General features: G+C 40.3%; 1 protein-coding gene across 3 annotated transcripts in view; it reads right to left on the bottom strand.

Moving 5' to 3' along the window:
- Window positions 1-25,141, bottom strand: part of amph (amphiphysin) — an 89,455-nt gene that overhangs the window by 42,432 nt on the left and 21,882 nt on the right. For all 3 annotated transcript variants that reach the window (XM_042332368.1, XM_042332370.1, XM_042332369.1), the window contains exons 2-9: window positions 19,535-19,615; window positions 12,627-12,681; window positions 10,645-10,739; window positions 9,110-9,205; window positions 6,713-6,820; window positions 5,157-5,242; window positions 4,063-4,138; window positions 1,832-1,914 (exon numbers count right to left, since the gene is read on the bottom strand). In XM_042332368.1, coding sequence (XP_042188302.1) covers window positions 1,832-1,914; window positions 4,063-4,138; window positions 5,157-5,242; window positions 6,713-6,820; window positions 9,110-9,205; window positions 10,645-10,739; window positions 12,627-12,681; window positions 19,535-19,615 — 680 coding nt within the window. The remainder of the gene's footprint in view (window positions 1-1,831; window positions 1,915-4,062; window positions 4,139-5,156; window positions 5,243-6,712; window positions 6,821-9,109; window positions 9,206-10,644; window positions 10,740-12,626; window positions 12,682-19,534; window positions 19,616-25,141) is intronic.

Raw genomic sequence — 25,141 nt, 5'->3', positions numbered from 1 at the left:
CTAATCATGACAAGTGCTAGCTGCTCTAAAGCACAGATTCCATCTTACCTTCGCCTTCTAGTCAGCAGTAGCAGCAAACAGTGTGAGACAGTAGCAAACAGTTCATTAAATCCATCGACTAACAACTTAAAACAACAATCTTCCTCACTACAACCTTAAAAGGATCTAAAGTACTTTGAAGCTGAGTACCCAGGAGGATTGTGAACGAGAGTCAACAAATCATTTGTTGGTAGCTTCTGAATGAAGATTTTAACTTTTAATGTTTTATTACTACACTTATTGTTACATTTTATTCATAGATTATCTTGTCTGTAACAATATTTTGTGTGTCCAAGTGCGATCTATTTCAAATGTTACAGTTCTTAATCTTTTATAGAATATTTAATTGTAGAACACTATCTGTCATGCTGCAATACAATTTTCTGAGAGTTTTTCTTAAAATTAGCTCATGATTTAAAACCCTTCTCTGAAAAGATGTACCGTTAATAGTTTTTCTTGTGAATCAGAAAAGCGGAGCAAATATACAAAAGTAGTGCAGTGCTGCTGCACTGATAGGAACTGCAAGTGAGCTGAAAAAAGTGGGGAATAAACATCCGTGGAATGTTTCCCATGGCATCATTAACCCAATTCCAGGATGAAGAACTGGATTGTGCAAGGGAGGGGATATGAATTTATCAACAATTTGCATTTATATAGCACTTATATTATTATATTAGTTCTGACTTTTTATAGAGAGAATATCTCAAATGAGATGCTGAGTTAGATGAGAGATAGGGGCAAGGGGAGGGAAGTTGCGGTAGGATATGATGCCTGCACTTTGATTGGAAACATACACATTATATAATAAACAGTAGCAATACATCCTGTGCATGTGCAGGCATTAACTGGGGAGCAATCATGCACGTTGCAGAATGAAATTGCCTTCACTGGCAGATAATGGGGTCTATTGTGGACTGACTGCTAAAAATAGCCATCTATTGGTGCAGACTCTATATAATGGGATTTTCCGTCAAACATGAAAAGATTATTTATAGCGCTCCTCAAATGATAGACCCCAGTAGAATCTCATCCACAAACTGATGAGATTGTACATGTACCAAATAACAAGACTCCTATTGCGCACTAACTGTACAATTAATCTAATATTAAATATTGATTGTTTTCCTATGAGTAATTATGATATGCATAAGTGACTTGATTAAAACCTGCATTGTAATAAATGAGAACAAAAAGGTGACAATGCTGGGGTATATAAAGGCAGACAGCCTCACAGAACGTGAATTGCCTTAAATTTAGTGCTGGGGTCAGTGAGCAGTCCTTCACACACTAGAGGGTTGTGCAGATGTGGAATTCTCTGCCTCACAAAGTTGTAGCAGTGAGATCAATATAGGCATTTAAAAGAGACATAGACAGATACTTGGGTATTATATGTATAATAATAATCCTTGCATTTGATATACCGTAGTCTTATAATGTTATTGAGATGTCTCAAAGCGATTCACAGAATTTACTGTAAAGTAAATTGACTATATTTTGTGGGCGAAACATGAAGATGTATTGCATTTAGAGGTATAGAGAAAGGGAGAGGCACTGGTTTAAAAGATCAGCCAAGACTGAATAAAGCTGATGGACAAGGCATGATGCGCTGGGTGAAAACTTAAGAAAACATCTTGTTCCGGTGTTATGTTTTCCAATAAAAAGCACAAGACACGGGACAGCCATTGTATGAGAATAGTGGATATTGTACAATCAAGTGGTGTGCGTTAAAGTAAAATGAGCAGTTAATATTGTGAGTTTCATTGCACAATTAATTACAGTTGTAGCACAGTACCTGGGTGCTCCTTGAATTGTAAATGCCTTGTCAGCGTGCTGCTCTCCAAGTTTACTCATTATTTCATACAGCTTATGGCAGAGCTAGAAAACAAGAACAAATGTCAATTCATCAATATACCATGCTCGAGACTGAATAACTGAATGAATGAGTCAGAGCATTGTTTCCTTTCATTTGGACTATTTTCAAAGTATACCTGTATCACTGTACAAGAGTGTTCATCTGTCCTCTTTACTTAGCTTACAAGTGTAATGGGGGCAAATGTGATAAACGTTGAGAGGAAGCAGCATACTGCTTTGCCCAAAATAATGATTCTGGTACACAGAGTGTGCAGAGAGGAAAAAATACAGCTCTTTTATAACCTGTGCCACCACCCCCACAGGAGACAGCCTTTAAAGAGCCAGTTTCTTCATGTAAGTCGGGAACACGGTTATATTAGGGATCAGGGAATTCCCTGAGTTAAATTTCCTTAAATGGAGCTAATCTCACCTGCGTTCCAATGGTCTCCTCTACCTATCGTTTTTCTAAAATCTGGACTCATTTCCATTGCTCTTCTTGTAACCCTTTCAAATGCTCCCATATCTATTCCAAGAATGGCCTCCACACCTAGGCACAGTACTGCGTGTATCAAGGTCCAACTTGTAGCGATTGGTGATGCGATGCTTTAAAAAAGAACACGAGTCGCAAACGTGAACTCTTTCTGGTAACTGGCAATACGTCACTCCGACCCGTGGGAACAGAGCTCCGAAAACTTATCCCACCAGAACAGGAGCTCCCACAGATCAGTTGGAATGAGAATATTTAATCTTGTATTATATTATCGAGGTGCTGTGGAAGGTGTCAAAGGCTAGCTCGCTTTGTAGTTTAGAAAGGGCACCATTTACATCAAAAAAAGACACTGGCAATCGTCTTCTGCTTGAGACAGGAAAAAGAGTGTAGTTTTTGTCACAATGGTGGCGAACCTCTGTCTGTCCAGCGCCTTGGGACGTCCTCCTGACGTGAAAGGCGCTATACAAATGTAACTTTGTTGTTGTTGGTGGTGTGCCCATGCCCAACAAGCCCTAATTTGCGGTCCTTCATTAATTCAATTACTCAATAAGGAATCTAAGTCATGCAAATGTACAGTCCCACAAAATATACAGTCAATTCACTTTACATTGTATTCTGTGACGAGTGTTGAGGCGTCTCGAAGATGTGATAAAGCGCTATATCAAAATGCAAGGATTATTATTATTATTTTTACGTTAACCAGGAATCCTTCACACCTTTGTGGGAATGCCACTGTTTTTATTTAACGACAAACATCAGTTCATGTCATTGAAAAAGTGAACTGACTTTCATTCAAGTTTGAATGAAAAAATTTTTTATTGGAAGTTTATTTTTTTGCTTCCAGCCAATGGCATCTCCTGCTAGCTTTAAAGTGCTGCTGTTGCTGCTGTTCACTGGCTTTGTGTACTGATGGCACTGCAGTAGATGCCCAGCAGTCAGTGCAAGAGACGGCGCTCTCATACTGGTAGAGGATGTGGCTTCATGGCAGACAGTCACTCACAGTTGGCACAGACTGAATTACGGCCATACTACGTTGCCATCAACTTGGTATGGTGCAAAATTCAGCCTCTGATGCTCCTGCAGAACATCTGTTGTTTTTCTAGCCTGGCTCCATCAACTGGTAAGAAGCCTAAATTAAAAGGGCATCATACTCATAAGAAAGCGCTTGTCAAACTTTGTTTTCAATAACCATTTTGCATAATAATGTGAGTTATTATGGTATCTAATTTGCAGCATTTCTTAAGTGTGTTGTGGAAGAGCTGTGAAGCAAACTTATTAATATGAGACAACACCTAATCAACTGCGTTTGGCAAGTTTTGAAAATTTGGCTCTGTAGTTTTAGAAAGAACTAACGCTATTTTATAAATATATAATTAAAATTTACAATCATAATGCAATGCTATTTATAAGCGAAAATTGCATTACAGCTACTCTGAAGTGCCCAGGGATTAGTTTTGTAGAATTTATCTGTCGGAGCAAAATTGAGCTGACTCAATATTAGTGAATTTAGTCTTAAGAATGCGCAAAACTAAATCCCCTCCACCCATTGACAGTACGTGAACTTATGTGTATTTATAGACTGCAAACTGTCAGACTACTGATTTAAAACCTACGATAAGGAGCAAACAGTAGCCCTTTGAGAAGCCATCACCATAGTACTTGAACCTGAGATGTCTACTCACCACTGCAATCTCCTTGTGAAATTTCGACTCTATACACGAAATGTTTTTGAAGGTGTTCACATAGAAACCGACCCGGCTAGGAAAGAGAACACAGACATTCAGGCAGATACAGTGAGGTGGGCTTGTGGTAAACATGGGAAGAGGCTGCAGGGAGGAAAGACTCCGGCCTACACTGACCTGTCACTGAGCACCCTGGAGGCAGAAACGGATTCACAGTAGGCATGTCTATTTGCCAAGACCCCTCGCATGAGGACCTGGATTAAGCAGCTGGTGCTGAGTAAGCCTGGTATAGGGCATTGGACTTAGACCTTGAGAACATCTGGCGGCACGTCACAAGGCATCCTGTAAAAGGTCCTCTCACCACACTGATAAGGAAGCTCTGAGGCATGAGGTGACAGGAGTCCAGGTTCAGGAACACATTCATACATCCAGGGGTTGGAATCCACCTTGATTGATTTGCAGAGAGGTAAGAAGCTTCTGCTCAAGCTCTGCACCTCCAACTGGTGGAACCATCACTCAATGGGAAGGGACATGTGCCCAAACTGTGGATAGAAAGATGGTAGCAATAGTCCCATGGATTTCATGCTGATCTATATTGCCCACTAGGAAGCTCATAGGGAGTTGCTGGTAGTTGCCATCCACCTCAAGAGGGCTCAAACACCTCCTTGGAGGGGAAAGTAAACAGGATCTCTGGAAATGAACTGGCTCCAAAGTGACATATTTGCTGAAGGAATTTCAGAATCAAATCTACCCTCTGTGGCCATATCAGTATTCCAGTTCCTGAGCCAGGCGGGTCTGCAGTTCTCCAGGGTGCTGCTGCTGACAGCACAGCCAGCCTGGCACATCGACAGGACCTGAATGGGCAGACCAGTCACTGCGGGCAGGGAGTCATCCCACTAAGCACCTGTTAACCCTGCAAGCCAAAGCCCCTAACAAGTAGGATGATCCTCACTATTAAGGCTTTGGCTTGCAAGCTTCTCATTGCTTGTCCATCCAGGACAACTGGAAGAAGCTAATATTTTGTTGATTTTGAACCACAAGTTGTATGTTTCCTGAATCACAACAGAGCATCATAAGAATGTGGAGTACAATACCTGGTCCACAATGCCGGCAGCTCATCTTGTAGGTCATTATTTAGATCTTCAAAGACCTTCTGTGCCTTTTGAAACTCCTCTTCTGCCTAAAAAAGAGCAAGAGCAAAGCTTTCATTTTAGCTGCGTTTTCTGTGGGTTCACTCCACCCACACCTACTGAGCAGCCTACATACAGTCATTGGGAAACATACACAATGATCGCCCCTTTGGTGTTCCAGGTTCTTTGCCTCTCCTGGTGATCATTCAGGCGTATAAAAACACAAGGGGAGAACCTGCATTTTTAACAGCAAGATCAAAGTCTAGCAGTGAACAATGTTAATCATTCCGCAAATATCAAAAGTGAGATTCATCCATTTTGCATTATTTTTGAGTCACACAATCTCACAAGACTGTGCAGTTTCCCTTGTTAATACAGTCAGTCGTCAGTGTACCAGCTGCTGAAGCAATGTGCGAATCCCGGGTTTTTCATGAGTTTAAATACTCCTAACACATTGGTCTAATAGTAGTGATGAAAGCATCACTGTTTTGAGCGATCAACATACAACAGACCTCAGAGTGTGATTCACTGGGTTCAGAAAATCAATGCAAGGGCATAAGATATTATAGAGGACATGTAAGGAGGTAAGACATTGTAAAGGATCCTGTTCAGAAAGAAATTCATTTGAAGGGCAGAAGTGGATGGAAATCTTGCCATGCTGAATTAAGCAGATCCTGTTTACTGATGAGTAATGGGATAAGCTGTGTACTGCACGGTGGAGTATCTTTATAAGATAAAATGTTTCACAGTCACAATGAGTTCCTGTATTTAAAAGTCAATCACAGGTGAGGAACCTGGACATCTAAATGGAATGAGAGATAGCAAAATCCAAACGTTTCAGCTCAGGAGCCAACATTTCTCATGTTTTTAGGCTTAAAATTACTGGATTAAAATTTAAGATCCTAAGAAATTTTTAAACCGTTCCTAAATTATGTCATAACTTGGAAGTGGAAGTATTTAAAGAACTGTGGAAAATCAGTTTCCCATCTTTGCTAGACTCCATCCTGATTATTCCTGACCTTCCATGCTCTCAGGCATCATTTCCATAGGAACATAAGAATTGCTAGACGAAAGATGACCAAGGTCCATCCAGTTCGCCTTCCACCATCCTGGCAGTCACATGCACATGTCATGTCCCAAACTATATCTTGTATTTTCCTGAATCTCATTTGCTCCCTCACTGATACTTCCAGCACACTAAAGGAGAGTGGAAAATTAGAAAAGGTCAATTACCAAGAACTGTAGCATTAGCTTTTGCTGGGTGAGCAGCATGTACAACCTTTGTGACAACTGAGTCATATTCCTACCTTGGCTGACCCGAACACACATAGCAGGGGCAGGGGTACTTGCTGAACATGGTGATAAATATTGACTGGAAACCTATTTACAGCATTTAATAAACGCAATTTCATAATCCGTTTGTACATCAAGCCTAAAATATACGAGCATCTGTCAGTCAGATACTATAAATGAAAGTCCAAACCATTAACACTGAAAGCACAAATCCTCTCAGCAGCCACCTTAGTGAGCTTGGAGTCATCTTTTCGTCTTGAGTGCTGCAGAGATTCTAAGTGATGTCTCGCACAGTCATAGTCCACCAGCTTCCTGCTACGCTTTGCAATGCGAGTCTGTTTGAGGTGAGAAAGGAAATAACAGTAGAATTAGTATCTCATCATATCTGTTTCCATAGGAACATAAGTTCTTTCCCTTTTGCAAGTCGTCTACTGATATTAATGAACAGCAGATAGAAGACTGAGAGCACCAGATTGGCAGGAACTGAGCACAGCGTCTCCGAGAAATCAGTTTGAAGCCTGAATGACAGATGTCAGACTCATGTGAACTCGCAACTCTAGAAAGGTTAGATGCAGTTCTGCAGCTGCTCAGACACAGTGGCTGAACGACAGATAAGGCGCTATATCAAATGCAAGGATTGCTATTATGCTCGTGTCCTCTCCCGTACCAGGCTCTGTGACGCCATCACCCCCACCCTCTCCCGGCTCCACTGGCTTCTCATTCACCAGAGGATAGAGTTCAACCTGTCCACTCCCTCTGCTCAGCTGGCTGTGACCTGCTCCTTGTCCCCCGCCTGGCCCGCCCCACCATCAACGATCGGGCCTTCAGCCTTTCTGCCCCCACCCTATGGAACGCCATCCCACATTCCCTTCGCCTCGCTCCCTCCCTTGCCCTCCTTCAAGGCACGTCTCAAAACCCTCCTCTTCGACCGAGCCTTCAGCCACCCTCCTAACCTCCACCCTCCCCGATCCACAGCTCAGGTCCAAATCCCTGACTGTCCAGCACCTTAGGACGTCCTCCCGATGTGAAAGGTACTATACAAATGTAATTCTGCATTGTATTGTACTAGACAATTCACAATAAATGCCTCCTAATTTGAAAACTTCAAGAATAAACTTTGTAATGAACCTTTCAAATTGGAAAAAATGTGCAATTTACTGACCACAATATTCAATCGGGTTTAATTTGGGGCATTTAACATTAAGGAATCCCATCAGTTTCCAATTGATCCATATTCCGGATGTCAGTGTGATGGAATTTTGGTTATAGGAAGGGGTACTCCTTTGTACTGCTCCGATTGCTTATTAAGCAATTGTGTTAAGACACACCGAATATTTCTTCAGTGAATATAACATTTTAGTAACTTACAGAATCAAAAAATCAAACACAAGGGATATATTTAGTATCATATAAATTTCATTGCTATTGGATGGGGAGATACTAATGCTATAATTATACAAGTATTGTAGCTATAATAAGTACTTATGGTCTGAAATTTCATTTGATGTTAGAGGTAACTTTGGCAATGTGTGATTATAATGGGGAAATTCTATTTTGGATATTGCCAATAGCGCTATGTGTAACACAACTATAAATTTCAAACCCTCTACTACCCCAATTTTGTGAGTATTACGTTGCTTGGCTCGTGAGTGCATCTTTATTTCCACTGGTCAGTAACTTCTCAAGCCTTGGCAGATAACTTAGAACTTATAATGAGAAGTGTTTAAAGAACTTACACGAACACTTTAAAAGTTCACAGAGTGTCCACAAAGTCAAGCAGAGGAGTCAATAGCAAGTTCAATTCATGTTCCCAAGTTACGGAGTGTAAAATCAGCTACAGTTCCCATACTGGTTATCTTTGTCATACTCCTCTGCAATCCTGAGAGGGCAGGAAAGCAACCTTATGTCGCTGCGATCAAAACTGTATGCAGTACTCTAGATGTAGCCTGACCACAGCACTACACAGCTTTATCATGACCCACTTTATTTGTTTATAACTATCTCACATATGGTGAGGTGATGAGTGAACTAACATGCCTAGATCTCTTTCTACTGCAACTATGGAGTACATGGGCCTCTATATTAAACTTCTTTTACAAGTCATCAGCCGATACACATACCTATCAAGCTCTCTTTGCAACTCTTTTGCTGCCTCATCTGATTCAACAATTAAGACTTGGTGTCATCTGGCAGTTTTACCTATGTTACACTGGGTCTGTGAATCCTAGGAACAAGAGGGGACCTAATACAGACCCCCTGAGGCACCCTGCTTAATGCCCGTTTCATATTTACATTTCTCTCCTAACAATTACCCTCTGCTTGCTTCCTTTCTGCACATTTTGAATCCATGTCTTGCTCTGGATACTCAGAGACATCAGTCTGTGAAATAATCTTTCATGTTGTATTTTTTCAATCGCTTTTGGAAGTCCAGGTATATGTAACAAGTTATACTGAAGATAAAAAAGTATACACTTAATGGGGTATATACTGAATATGCATAGCTATAGCACATATACACTAAGCAGAATATAGGTAAACATACAGGCAAATAAATATACAATTAATGTGCATATATATATACTTAAGCCATAAGTATTGGTTTAAAACAATGTGTCAAAAAATACCTTGATATCAGGAAATTGGCCCAGATATGTGTCCAGGGTTAACAAAGACTGATCCACCACCTTCTGATGGAAGTCTGCCCATAGTGAGTCAGAGTGCTGGAAAGTAAAGAACAGTTCAGATTTTGCAATGGCCAAAATAGATGGTTTCATAGCTAAACCCAGAAATACTCAAGAGCAGAAAAGTGAATATCCATAGGAAACTTTTACTGAAACAGTGCATGCCATACTTTAACATTACAAGTTTCCAGTACATAATGGTTACATGATGAAGAGCTGTGGGATATTATTTATATTTCACATGTGGCTGATCTGATAACTCATCTCTTATATATTAATCTGCCATATTTGTCAAGCAATTATCTGCAGCTGTACAATGTAAAAAAATACTTGGCTCTCATATGCCTGTTAGCAGTGGAATACACTTCTATGGCTCTATAATCAAATGCAAGGATTATTAGCATTATTTAATGGCGTAGTGCTCATGGTGTCAACTGTCACATTGCAAGATTGTTTTGGATGAAGAAGGCTCTTCAGCCCTTTTGATCTCATCCTTCTAATATACCCAGACCACTGTCCCATTATCCCTCTATCCCCATCACAGCATCAAGCCATTTGTTGAAAGGGTCTGGTGTCATGGCCTCAACCACTCTTCCTGGTAACCTGTTCCAGTTGTTGAGAATCTTCTGTGTAAAGGAAGTACTTCTAGATGTTTGTCCTAAAATTGTCCTTTGTTTGCTGTGACATATTAGAAAGTCTTTGAAATAAAAATCAAGAAAATCACTGACTAGTTTTGATGAGAGAGAGAGAGAACATCTTTCACAGCATGCACCTTCCTTGGGCAGCAAGGTGGTAATGCTCCAGTGAAGATTGTTTCTGCAACTCAGTTTATTCCCCAAAGCTTTAAGCCCCAATCAACTAATTTCCTTGTTCCAGTGAAAGCAAAGGGGACATGAAGCTGGTAAGATTTGCGTATGAAGTCAAGAGAAATCTGGCAGTCTTAGTATAAGAAATCATTCTTCAGATTGCACTAGATATGCAAACTGCCAATGATACGGAGAGGTATGTCCTTGGAATGGTTTCTCTTTGTCTAACCTCAGCGCCACATGCTGTACACTTTCCTGTAATTAGATATTTGTGTTATTGCACATTGGTTATAATATTACGCCGCCATTGTTCTCAGTGCCACTGACCTACACCATTTATTTGTGCATTAGTTACAGTTTTCATCTTTGTCTCTTAAAAGAAGCATGTTGTTTTCAGAATTCCCAGTGGAAAGTGAAAGTCACCACCCAGCTAGTTTCCAGCTAGTCAGTCCGTTTTGCTCATGAGCTGACCAGCTGGAAAACAGAGGGAATTTTTTTTTAAATAGCAGAAAGTGGCAACTTGATCAGAGATACAGCAGTGTTTAATGACCAGCTAACGGGAGCCCAAGTGTCAAATGCAGCCAACAGTTTGGGAGCAGGTAAAAGAAATGGCAGAGATCTTAGTGGCCCTCTGGGAATCTTTCTTCAGAAAGTCCTTGTGTTTATACTTACCGTCCCAACAGTTTTAATGTCATCTTTGCCATACCATTCAGGCTCATAGACCTCGTGTAGTGACTCTGTGAGCTTCGTGGAGGCTTCCTGCATGCCTGAAGAGGTGAAACAGATCTACTGTGAGTGTGGTTCGTGCTCAATGTCTGTGATCACAAACAGTGAGAAAAACCTTGGATAATTATACACCTGAAATTCCAAATAGTTTTAGCCTGTAGGGCACTTTTAAAATTCACTGTGAAGAATTGTAGAAAGTTTTTAAATTCAATTGCAATTTGGAAGATTTATTTTTTTTAAGAACAGCGGAAAACTGTCTTCCAAATTAAGATTCAAGTTTGACATTTTTCACAATTTTCACTCTGTTGTGGCAGCAGGTAGAAGTTGTGACTGTGCTCCTGGCTGTAAGAAGGGAGTTTCTCCTGGCCAAAAATGCCCTAAATAAAACTTGTCATTCACACAATCACTGTTTGTAGGACAATGCTATGTGCAAATTGGCTGCCAGCATTTGCCAATGAAATACACAGTCACTGCACTTTACATTATATTCTGTGAAGTATTTTGAGATGTCCTCCTGATGTCAAAGACATTATATCAAATTTATATATTTTTTATTTTAATGTCAAATATCTATTGGAGGTTACAATTGTATTGCTATTTTGATGCTCTCTGACACTTCCATTTACTTCTGCAGTGCAGAAAAGACCAAGAGACTCATTTTAAAGTGATCTTTCAAGTCAAATTTCCGGATATCATGATACTAGTTCAGCCGCAGAGGCAGCATATGGGCTGTGTCCTTGGGTGATGGGGTTACTATGGTAACCGCTCCTCAGGTTCTTCCAAGCTGCTACATAAATCACATTGCTTCAAATTCCAAAAATCAGATACTAATGACTGAAAAAGATTTGCTTTCTCCTTGAGCAGAGCTTCACGAGAGCCTTTGCCCCTTTGGTCCTAATAATAAAGACCTGGGGTTACCACCTGTAGACATCTCTTGTTCTTATCTAGAGAATCTGGAGCCAAAAGCTAAGATCAAGACAAGCAACAACAAACAACAACTTGTATTTGTATAGCGTCATTTCACAAGATTTCATGATTGGCTCGGACGAAGAGAAACCTTATCTTATCTCATCGTCCATAACATTTACCCCATCAAAGAATCCAGCTGTTTTGTAATGAGTTCAGTGTGCCGGCCTCAACCACCTTCCCTGGCTACCTATTCCAGTTGTTGATTGCCCTCTCTGTAAGGAGAACCTCTGACCTCTTGTTCGACTGTCTTGTTACATCTTAAAGTATTGATCTGGGTATACTTTTCAATCCCATTTAAAATTCAAAACATGTGAGATCCCATTCTGAGCCGTCTTTTCTCAAGACTGAAGAGTACTTTTTGTCTAATCTTTGCTCATAGCTCACTCCTCTAACACTGGGGATCATCTTCATTGCTCTCCTCTGCACTAACTGGCACACAAAATAATGTCTACAAGCGCTTCATATCGTCAGGTTTGGATACTGAGCAAGGGAGAGGGTGGAAAGAAAAGTTAGGGGGCCAAAGGTGTTTGGATAGGATTTGAGGCAGGACTTAAAGACAGAAAGAGAGGGAGTGAGATGGAGTGGTTGGGGACGGAGAACCAGATGATGTGAAAAGGGCTAATGCCCTTTCTAAACACTTTCCTTAAATCCTTCCACCTCACTCCCTCTTCTAAAGAACTACATTTTCAGTCACCTTCCATCTAACCAGTATCTCCCGAGCTGCATGGGAGACTCTCACTCTGTCGTTGTACAAGACTTTGAGATGTTCCACTATTGAAAGATGCCATATAAGTGCAAGTTGTTGTATAATTTGCCAGTCAAAGCTCTGAAAGTATAAAACTATAGATCAGAAACAGTCACTCAAGCTACTGAGTGCAGAAACTGTGTTGAACAAGTACGTAGGAATTCTGTGTCAGGCACGTAGATCACAAAATAAAAGATAGGGAAAATATTTTAACCTTTCACTGCTGCTAGGTAACCTCGTAATTCTCTCTGTAGTCGACTGCCTTCAGTCTGAAAAAAGAACACAATAAAGAAACCATCAGGAAAGCAATTCACTTTTTAATATCCTAGTCAGCAATGCAACAATTAAAAATCTTTCTTAAAAATTGTAAATGCCAACATTTTTGTAAAATTACATGAAATCTTTATTGAGGTTTATCTCCTGGTGCAATGTATTGTATGATTCATGCTATTATTGGGGAATAATTGTAATTTTAAAAATAAGAAAAGAATTACAACGAAATATATTCTATATAAATTACTGCTATTCCAGAATGTCTGGAAGCTGAATTTGAACTTAAAAACAATAATATAATAATAATCCTTGCATTTGATATAGCACCTTATTACGTGTTCGATACGTCTCAAAGCACTTAACAGAATATACTGTAAAATGAATTGACTGTATATTTTGTGGGAGATATGTGGCAGGCAGTTGCACACAGCAGTGTCCCACAAACAGTTGTGGATTGAGTGATTAATTTTATTTAGTTTGAAGGAATTATTACCCCCAGAAAAGCGATCCGGCAATCAAATGACAACTAGGTTTTTACTTACTGCTACGTAAACAGAAATCAAACCCAGGTCCTCTCGATTGTGAGGCAAGTGCTCTAACCACTAAGCTACAGGACTCCAAGATAGAGCACAAAACTACTTCTTCTGTAGCAGTTGTTACAAGAAGGTTGTGATATCAAGCTCCACATCAGTTAAATATTGCAAAGTGATTTGAGATATCCTATTGACATGAAAGGCACTATACAAAATGTAAGGATTATTATCACCCATTCTTAAAATTATCCTTGCGCCTTCCATATCAGGAGGACATTCCAAAGAACTGGATATACTGTAAAATGTAGTGACTGAGTATTTTGTTGGCGAAGACAGCGGCCAATTTGCAGACAGGAATTTCCCTCAAATAGCCGTGAAGTGAATGACTAATTTTCATCAGGGGATTGTTGGTCAGGGCAGTTGTTCCATGGGATCTTTCATGTCTACCTGAACAGGCAGCCAGAACCTTGGTTTTACATGACATCGAAAGGATGGCACATCGAACAATCAGCATTGCACTGAAGTGATACCTAGACTATGAATGTGCAAGGTCCTGACAACAGCAACAACGAATTACATTTGTATAGCACTTTTCAAGTCAGGAGAGCAACCCAAAGCACTGAAAACCTGACTCAGAGGCGATGGTGCTACCAACTGAGGCAGGCTGACACCTACTGCAGGTAATGGTAACCATTCCACATTACTTGTCCAGTTTAAACCTATAACTGTGAGTGTTAGGACATGCCAATAGCAGCAGCACTATGGAAATCTGTAGATTCTGCCCAGCTTTCCAAGGAAACTTTTCTCCAAGCAAGGGAGGCTTCTCCTCACCCCAGAGATTGTTTTTGAAGGATTAAGCAGCCCCCACTGGAATTTGAACCCAGAGAACCCTTTAACCAACTGGTACGTCAATCTGCCTAGTCTAACATGAAACGTTGCAGTATGGAAAGTGATCGGAAGTTGCACCATGTGAAGAACCTCATGAGGAATATGAAAAAAGGCCAACAATAATATTTTCTATGTCCATGTGGAGTTTGTCCTTGTGGAGTTCTGCCATACTTTATTCTAAGTGCCAATGGTGCGCAGTGCTGCAAGTGAACATCCGGCTTCATTTCGAGTTTAGGGTTCCAAGTTGGCTTCGAGTGCCTGAAATTGAATTCTTCATTGTCAAATGCAAAACCCACTTAATAAAATTGCAGGATGAAAGCCAAACTGATCCACACTTTTAGGATAATTGAAATCACACTTATCCAGTTATTCATCAATTCACCTTTCATAAAATGTTGCGGAAATTTGGATGGACTGCAGGTCATTTAATACGTCAGGTCAACATCAACAACTTGTAATTAAATAGTGCCCTTCATAGAATCTTACAGCACAGGAGAAGGCCATTCAGCCCACGTGCTTGTGCCAGCTCTTTGAAAGAGCTAGTCCTGCATTTTTTTTCTGCTTAAGCACGTAACCAATTCCCTTTTGAAAGCTACTATTGAATCTGCTTCCATCACCCTTTCAGGTAGCATTCCAGATCGTAATAACTCTGGGTAAAAAAAAATCTCCTCGTCTCCCCTCTGGTTCTTTTGCCAATTATCTTAAATCTGTGTCCTCTGGTTACCAACCCACCCACAGCAAACAGTTTCTACCTATGGCCTGAAGTTTAATGCAGAGACGTGCGAGTTGATGCATTTTGGGAGGAAGAATGAGGAGAGGTAATATACAATAAACGGTACAGTTTTAAAGGGGGCAGAGCAGAGAGACCTGGGGGTTCACATACACAGGTCTTTGAAGGTGTCAGGACAGGTTGATAGAGCTGTCAAAAAAGCATATGGGATCCTTGGCTTTATAAATAGAGGCATATAGAGTACAAAAGCAAGGAAGTTCTGCTGAACCTTTCTAAGTCACTGGTTAGGCCTCAGCTGGAGTATTGTGTCCAACTCTGTGCTAAGGAGATTTACCAGAATGATACCAGGGATGAGGGACTTTAGTTATGTGTAAAGACTAGAGAAGATGGGGTTGTTCTCCTTAGAGCAGAGAAGGCTAAGGGGAGATTTAAGAGAGTTGTTTAAAATTATGAGGGGTTTTGATAGAGTTGATAGGGAAAAACTGTTTCCACTAGCACTGTGGGTCAGTAACCATTGGACATAGATGTAAGATAATTTGTAAAAGGACGAGAGGGGAAATGAGGAGAATTTTTTTACGCAGACAGTTATTACGGTCTGGAATGCATTGCCTGAAAGGGCGGTGGGAACAGATTCAATGATAACTTTCAGAAGGGAATTAGATAGGTACTTGAAAAGGAAAAAAGTTGCAAGGATATTGGGAAAGAGCAGGAGAGTGGGACTGATTGGGTAGCTCTTCCAAAGAGCCGACGCAGGCACGATTGGCCGAATGATTCTATCTACTCTACCAAAACCCCTGTAGGGTAACAGCTCAGAGCATTGTATAAAGATGGGTTTGGATGCCGAGCAAGGAAGAGGGTTGAGGGCGAAGGTGGAGATGACCATATGCAATGTTGAAGAGGTAGATATTAAGACAGGATTTAAAGATAGATAAAGAGTGGAAGAAGTGATTAAGGGGAAGGGAAAGGGAGTTCGGCTCACCTAACCGGAGCTTGCATTAGAACGCAGCTACCAGGGGAATAAAACCTTTATGTGTATAGTTTAAACTCAGGTCGCAGACAGCAGCTTCTCCTCCACCATTACTGCAGCCAACCACATGATGGAATTCATCAGCTAGTGGAGGATCAGAGGCCCGGGATTTCTCACAGTCGTAGGCTTAAAAGTTAAGACTGCACAGAACTTTGGAAGATTATTCAGTCTTAATTTTCAAGTGAGCTTTCTTGACTTATTAAAAAAGAACTGTGCAAATTCTGCGCAAGCTAGACATTTTAAGACAATGGTCTTGAGGCTAAAACTATGAGAAATTTCAGGCACAATGTTGACAAGTTTACCACCAGCAGAGAATTACACTCAGATTTGTTTGGGCTGCTGCGTTTCACCCACAAAATATACAGTCAATTTACTTTACAGTATATTCTGTGAAGTGCTTTCAGACGTCTCAACAATGTGATAAGGTGCTATATCAAATGCAATGATTATCATTATTACTATATCTTCATGCTCAAATTTCCAGTTGTCACTATATAGTCTCCAACATGTCATAGATACATGGATGTTTGGAGAATCTTACCGTGGTGAACTTAGATAAGCACTTAAGGAAAAATATTAAAGCTTTTGAAGAAAGAGCAGTAGATCAGGATGAGAATAAATCTGTATGCTCAGTGGGGGAGCCAGCATCAATAGAATATGACAGGCAGAATGGCCTCCTTTTGGGTCATAAATGTTCTGTGATTCTTTTACAAAGTGTCTTCACATGTAAAGTTAATGTCCTCGAGGATCCTGTCAAAGAACTGTTGCTGAAAATGTTCCACTTTGTGTTGCTTTGAAGGGCAGCAGACATCTGTTCTTACTTTATTCTCCAATGAAGCTGTAACCTGTGAGCGCAGGGCAGACTGACTAATGATGCAGTGTCTGAAGGACACCAGGTTCATGGAAAGTGGGGCTGGGACTACCTTTACTGATGCAGCTGAGCCTGTGAGCACAGCGGTCTGACTGCAACTGGACATGCGGAGCAGACTTCCAATAAAACCAAATGATTCTCAGTTAATTAACTCATACAAAAAGGAACCAGACACGGAACAGTAATAGAGGATATAGTGATTGCGGTCTTAAGCTGCTGTAATAGCCTGACGACTGGCAAAACCTCCTGACACATTGTCATGAAAGAGCCAAGCAGTCTCTTACAGAAGGGACTACCAGCCTGGTTTGGCCTTTGATCTCCTAAATCTAATCCCTCACGTAGCTCTGATATAAGTCTCATTTGCTGTTCCATCTGCCATTCACACAAAGTGTCCATGGGGCTCCACTGGCCTTTTCCATACAGCTTTCCCCTCATTCCTGCCAAATGCTAGGCAGTTATAATATTTAGCTCAAGCAGAGTTGAATTTTTGTTATAATAATAATAATTTTTGTTATATGTTATAATCAAGATAGCCCCTTTCTCTCCACAGTGAATCAGTACAGTATATTGGAAGGATTTGATTTTTTTGGTCAATCGGTTGTCTGAAACATGCGGAAATCCATCACCATGCTTAAGACTATCCAAACCAAGCTGAGATTGCCATTGCATCCTACCTACACATGGAAATACCAGAGATAAAATGTTGGAATGGAATACGCACTCTCTCTCTGGAGGGACACATCCTGCTTACCTAATTCCGGAAAGTATTAGGCTTAAGTTGGCAAGAGCCAAAGCTTGGAAACCCCATAAAGTGCGTTGGGGTTCTGCTGGAGTCTGACTAGCTAAAACCGCATAGCTTGCACCTGGCCACTGAGTAGCGTGGGCCGTGATATAGGAGCAGAGAAAAGAATACAGTGTCCAGCGTATGGAGGCTGAAATATGAGGAGGAAACACCATGCTAGAGAAGGAGTGAAGCAATGACCAAAGTAATCCATGTTCTTCAAGCCTCATTTATGCCAGATGTGGCTGAAATCTATTCCATCACCTTCCTATAATTCCTATAAATCACAGTGAATACAACACAAATGTGCCTTCATTTCATTGCCTCATTATTGATAGGTTTTGTTTTCCTTCAGCCAGCAATGTTATTTGTAAGTCATTAAGCTTCACTTCATTCAGGTACTGAACATTAATCAAACAACATGTTGGCACAATACTGTACAGAAGATGGATGTACAGACAAATGGCACTTATTGAATAAGGCACAGGAGACATGAGGGAGCAGTTCTTTGTGTAGCTTAAAGGAGAATGCATATCATTCAAACATGTGCTTGATCTCATTATTCAAGTAATAGCAGTTTGATCCTCATCACTTGTGGCTGTTAAAGAGAACAGACTGCTTGACCTCATCTGTCTGACTGCCGAAGAAACCAGGGTAGAGGGAAGCAGTTTTCTAACTAACTATTTTATGACACAGAGCTTCTATTATTCACAACTTGTTAAAAAGTACCAATACTTTTCACTGAATCAAAGAATGTTAAAGCACAGAAACAAGCCATTCGAGTCATTCAGTCCACATTGCTCTTTTTCTTCACGAGTCACCTAAGTCTAAACAGTGTCTTCTGCTCACTCCACATGCTCATTAATACTCTTTTTAAAGCATCAATGTAAAATAGTGTTTGAAAAGAATCGATGGATGCCTTCGGTTGAGTTGTTAAAATGAGGTTCCCGTCTGTCTCTTCAGGTGGATATCACAAATCCCATGATACTATTTGGGCAGTTTCTCTGGGTGCCCAGCATAATTGATCATTCAAGTCATGGCTGCTTGTGGGATCTTGTATGCAAGATATGCTGTTCATAGAATCACAGAATTATACAGCACAGAAGGAGGCCATTCGGCCCATCGTGTCTGTTACCAGCTCTTTAAAAGGAGCTATCTAAATCAATCCCACTCCCCGTTGTCTCCCCACAGCCCTGAAAAACTTGTCCTTCCCAAATAATTATCTAATTGTTAAAGGCTGCTCTATAAATGTAATCAAATGTTATAATCAAATTGACTGTTGCTTTTGATTACAAAAATAATAATACTACTTGACAGTGATTACCTGTAGAGACATGTTGATCAAGTTCTATAAAAATAAAAGTAATTTCTTGAGACTGTTTGCCAGTTGCACTTTGTTTCCGGACAAGAGGCTTTAAATGCCCCATGGTATCCGTCCAGAAACAAAATGCTATCACTCTCAGCACTGTAGTGATACAAAGACACTGTGTTATAGCTGTGTTGTCAGAACCACCGTCTCAAAGTAGTCTAAGCAGCGAGGTTCCACAAGGCGGGTTTGTTTGGGATTTCCACTGTTTTTGCCATTGTGGAGTCTTGTCTCACAAGCGAGAGATCCCGGATTCGATCTCCTGGCGGGGCGAAACCTTAAGCAAGTTTCCTTACTCTACACTCTGTTTACTTAGCAGTAACTAGGAATTTGGTTGTTGATTGATTGGCTGATCACTTTCTGGGAGTAATAATCCTTTCAAAAAAAAATAATAATTTGGTCACTCAATCCATGACACTGCTGTGCGCAATTGGCTGCTGCGTTGCTCTCACAAAATATACAGTCAATTCACTTTACAGTATATTCTGTGAAGCTCTTTGAGACGTCTCAATGATGTATAAGCGCTATACCAAATGCAAGGATTATTATTATTATTATTAATGCTAATGAAAGCACTCTATAAACACAGTACCCATTCTTGGAGGTTAGAGGTCTACTTCTCCAGCCAGGGTGAAAACATTTGTGGTGCTTACCTCCTGCTTTTTGAAGTTCTGTACAAATGTTTCAAACTGTTCATCTCGAGTTTCATCTGCTTTACCCAACTTCTGAAGCACCTGAAAATTGAAAGATAGAATTATTATCTATGGGTCTTGGCATAAGGAGAAGCGATTTCTGCATTGTGCTGAAAGCAATGACACCACACACCAGCAATCACGGCTATATTTAACTCAAAGGCAATTCTATTTTCTCTCCAATCTTCTACTTTCTTCCATCCTCTATTGGAGGTGTTGACCCTGGGTTGCTGGGGAACAGTTCTGAGGAAACTAGCCATTCTCTAGTACCTTGCACAATCGGCTATTCTTGGTGTACATGGTGTGAGCGAGTGTGAGTGCGTCTTGAGTATGGAGCCCACATGGACTCTAAAGATCACTTCGGAGCAGAATTCTTGTGACGTATATTGGTTTTCCTGCACATACAACACTTTACGTCATGGCGTTTTTCCAGTGCTCACCCCATTTCTGGAGTGCTTTTCTGTTCGAGTACTTTTTCAACCTCAACATGGAAACATATGAATTACTAGATGAAAAACGACCAAGGTGCATCTAATCCGCCTTCTACCACCTTGATAGTCGCGTGCTACAATAATGGAAATGATAGCAATGAATTCTGGATGGATTAGTCTACCAACACAGTGGAATGTTTTGGGAACGTTAGATCCAAAGTTGCCTGGTTCTTCTAAACATACTACACTTACTATATCTCATGTCTCAAATTACTCATATACTGTATTCTAAAATATTAATAGGGACAATCTCTTATAGAGTTTAGTGAAGAGAGCAACGTTGAAGAGTTTCTGCAACCTGCTACCTGCTCATGTCCACTGGTGAACGGAGGAACTCTCTTGCTCACTTCACATCACTTAAACAGTGCAACGCAGTAACCTTAAATACTTTCCTGACAGGTGTGTACCAGCCACCAGTTGCATTGATCACCTTCACAGACACTGACAGTGATTTTATTGCTAGACTCTACCTTCAGATCATCTGAAAACAAATGTACAACTCCATCACGTGTTTCCCAAATGGGCTTCAGGTGTTCTACAACTACTGCTCTGTGATGCCGAGAGGTGGCTTATTGCACTGCACCCACTGCCTGGGGATAACATGCCACATGACCTCTGTCAAAGCTCATACACAATGAATAGCTAGTTGGGCGAGGTATCAAGAAGTCAACACGAAGGAGAAGATTAGCGAGAGGGAAAAGAATAAAAGAAATGCTGTATAATTCATAATTGAGGTTAGAGTACTAACTGAGTCTAACACACTGAAACCCAGCCTATGAAAATATAAAGGCTTATTTTGAAAAGGAGGCAAGACTATTGGACAGAAAGAGTGATGCTTTCAGTTTGGCAGAGATGAGATAAAGTGCAGCAGAAATGTGTTATTTACTCACTGTGTAGTGGTTAACAGTCTGAAAAGTCACAATGGTCATGTCTAGCCTTGCAATCTATTCAGATCTAGCTCTTCTTCTCCTGGGTTCAACTCTAGAGAACACAGTGTCCCTCAAATGTCCAGAATAATGTAACACTAACTGTTGGGAGCATATCGTTACAGGCCACTGTGCACTCCTCCACAAAAAATGTGGATAAACCACTTATGAAACATATCCTATTCCGAGTGAATTTTGTTTAGCCTCACCATTCGGATGGGCAAGCACTAAGCAATCTGAATCCATTTCCAGTTAGTTAGAAAAAGGACTTCTCACATACCCTCATCACTCCCCAAAACAAACAATCATTTCCACAGAGCATAGGCAGACTGACATAAGGAGGAAACAAGCAGCACAGGACAGGTAGACCTGCAAGAAATGTCCTGTTGGTATTGGGACCAACAGCAACAACATACATTTGTAGAGTGCCTTTCACGAAGGATAAAGTCCAGGAGCACTGTAATTTGGAATACAAGACTCTCAGCAAAAAGTATGTAACAGATGTACACTATTTAACTCTAGATATCGGGGCAGCGGGGGGGTGTAGGGGGAAGACTGCATGTCATTATCAGTGTTCTGTTTCTGAAATACTGAAGTCAGTTCCTTAAATACATGTACTAATCTTCAAGCACATTGGCCATTGTACATGTTGTATGAAAGCTACAGCTATCCAAGAAATCAAAGGACTGTGTGCTTTGATCAGGGCTCTAGTGACAGCGACTACAGGGTGCATAGAGAATAAAGCACATCAAAGTGATCCAGGCTTTCTGTCTTTGGTGCTGCAGATATTTAACACTCAGTGAAGCAATCTTACAGTTATCATTTAACACTGTTCTACATAATGTTACAAGGGACCACATGAGGCGTTCAATCTGTTCAAGTTATTCTTAGGAGCATAATACTGTAACACTGAAGTTGTGAATCAAAACAAGCTATTTGTTGAGAACTCAGGAATTCTTCATTAACGGTATATTGGAACATAAAAGAATGTGAAGCCTGTGAAGGTTATTTTGTCCATTAAACTCCCTCACTCCACATATCATGCAGAACTTAATCCCTATCACAACCTTCACCCAACACTTTCTCTCTGCTGGGAAAAGGTTCTGCACAGATAAGATAATATAAATCAAACAAAAACTCCAAGCAAATGTCTCAAGCACTCCATACTGTGGTGTATTTGCTCATTTCAGCCTGCACCTTTCCCTATAGCCTCCATTCCCATTCACGTCTCCTCCAGTAAAAAATAAGTTCAGTTCTGTGAGTCCTTCCTCATCACTTAGAGCTCAAAGTACAGGCAGCAAGTTCACTTTGTAGCTCTTCTCTGATCCTCTCAAAGTTACTTGAGGAGCAAATATATTAATATTTGCCAGGGAAATGGGATTAAATGGTTTAATTGGATCAGACGGGTGGACTGAATGGCTTTCTCCTTCCTAGTCTTATTGGGATGAAATTCAGGTTGGTGTCAGGCTGATCTCGGCTGCTAATGGAATTTCTGCATTATAACTGGACTGCAAAGGCAACATAATAATAATAATAATCCTTGCATTTGATATAGCGCTTTTCACGTCTTCTCGACGTCTCAAAGCACTTCACAGAATAGACTATAAAGTGGATTGACCGTATATTTGTGGGCGAAACGCGGCAGCCAATTGCGCACAGCAGTGTCCTACAAACAGTCGTGGATTGAAAATGACCAATTTATTATTGTTTTGTTTTGGAGAGATTATTATTAGGCGTGTGGAGTAAAAAAACTTGTCCAAGGTTTCGCCCTGCCTGGAATTGACCCCAGGTGTCTCGCTTGCAAGGCGAGTGCTCTAACCACTGAGCTACAGGATTCCGCCTTACATAACGTCTTATCACATCTTTGAGACGTCTCAAAGCGCTTCACAGAATTTACTGTAAAGTGAATTGACTATATTTGGTGGGTGAAACACGACGTCAGCCTTGCTTTTGCATCCTGAATTTTCAAGCTGGTGGTAATTAACAGAACAAGAAACACAAGGGTCTGTTCAGTTCCTTGAACCATTGTGTGTACAAGTTATTAAACTCTCAACGGTCTGCTCTTCACACCAATAAATTAGACGCTATCAAGCGTTAATGAAGAGAGAGTGAACTCAACACTGAATCATTGCAGTTAAAGTCCCTTACAACATGTAATGTTGTCCTGAATTTCAATCCATATGTTCCTACATTAATGTGCTACTGAAGGTAACATGCCAAAACATGCACACATTAGTCCAACAATGACCCCACCAGTGATCTACCTAATGCCAGAATAATAATGATAATTTAACTTGCAGTCAAATGTTCTAAGATTCAACCTCACACGCTTGGGCCCAAATCCCTGAAAGTCCAGCACCTTGGGATGTCCTCATGACGTGAAAGACACTATACAAATGCAATTTGTTATTGTAATAAGGGCAATGAACCTGTATCTATCTGATTTCTGGTGTAATGGGGACAATGTATCTCTGGTGTAACATAAGAAATGGAGTAAAAGGCCTGAAATTGCTTGTTTTTGTGGCTACAATGGAAATGTGGCACTGTTTTGGTAATGCAACTGGCTATTGACTATTTTGTTGGTAAATGAGTTGATTAATGGAATCATTATTGTTATTTTGTAGGTAAAATAAACCAAAGGTTAGCATTATTCAATCGTGGAGATTTGACAGGCTCCATAGCAATTTCAAAGCATTTTATTCTTGGTACTTATTTCATCCAAGTCCTCTCTGGAGAATTAGAAGATGGAGAATTAGCTGCTGGGAGTGGAGAAATGAGCCTTTGAACTATTGCCAGATATCTGAATAGCACGGATATGATTAGTTTTGTATTCAACATTAGTTCTGCTGCAGATGTAGTATTGTAGTCAAGGTTAGCCACCCTAATACAAGAAGAATGTGATAGAGAACAAGATGGTGCAGCAAATTGACTAGGATAATATCAGATATGAAACAAAGTATATATGAAGAAAGGTTGGCTAAATTGGTGCGTTTTTTTAGTGAACAGAGTAGGTTGAGAGGGGATATGGCAGAGGTGTTTAAAATTCTGAAGGGAACAACAAGAAAATAATAAAAATAATTATCATTATTTTTCATGTTATGCCCAGCCCTAGCATAAACAAAGTATCTGATTAGACATAATAACGTAGCTAACTATATTCACTGGACAATTTGTAACAGACCAGGTATTATCATAATGATAATATAATAATAATCTTGCATTTGAATATAGCGCCTGATCATGTCATCAAGACGTCTCAAAGCGCTTCACAGAATATACTGTAAAGTGTAGTGACTGTGTATCTTGTGGGCGAAATGTGGCAGCCAATTGCTCACAGTAACATCCCACAAACAGTCATGGTTTAAGAGAGAGGGACACCCTTGCATTTAATATATCATGCTGTATAGTACTGTAAAGTGGTGTGATTGGGAAGGGGAGATGGTGTGTGTGTGTGCGTGTGGGAGGGAGGGGGGAGAGAAAAATAAAGAATCAAATAGTTTGCACATATAGATTATTAATGTGGCTATCACAAGTGATTACAATGGGGAAAAATAAGGACTGGAGAAAATCAGGAAATATATCGATCTACTAATTTAATGCGGACGTACGTGGCAATGTAAAACATAGTTCCTATAGTCATCGGTGCAACCGGGAATGTTAATAAGACAAAAGTGGCTTGACAAAATACCAAATGAACAAAATATCAACCTCCTGCAAAAAGTAGCCATCTTAGGAAGCTCAAATATATTAGGAAAAGTAACATTGTTTCACATGTAAAGTGGCAGTGTTATGGTCTGGCTGAACCATCACAAATTTTTTTTTAGAAATGACCTCTACAGAATGATTTAAATTGTAATAATACAATAATAATAATAACTGTTGCATTTGGAGGATGTCCAAACCGCTTCACAAGATTTACTGTTGAGTGTTCTCTATAACAACAACTTACATTCACATTTATATAGCGCCATTCACGCCGGATAGTGTCTCGGAGTGCTTAATAATACAAACAAATGTGGCAGCCAATGTGTGCACAGAGATGTCCCATAAACAGCCATGAAGTGCATGATCAATTTTATCTGGAGGATTGCTGGCCGGGACTCTGGGAGAAACTCCTCCTTTTTTCAAATAGTTTCAAGGGATCTTTAATG

This window comes from Callorhinchus milii, unplaced genomic scaffold, assembly GCF_018977255.1.
Source record: "Callorhinchus milii isolate IMCB2004 unplaced genomic scaffold, IMCB_Cmil_1.0 Scaffold2, whole genome shotgun sequence".
Lineage (NCBI taxonomy): Eukaryota > Metazoa > Chordata > Chondrichthyes > Chimaeriformes > Callorhinchidae > Callorhinchus > Callorhinchus milii.
This window is presented reverse-complemented; position numbering and strand designations above follow the sequence as displayed.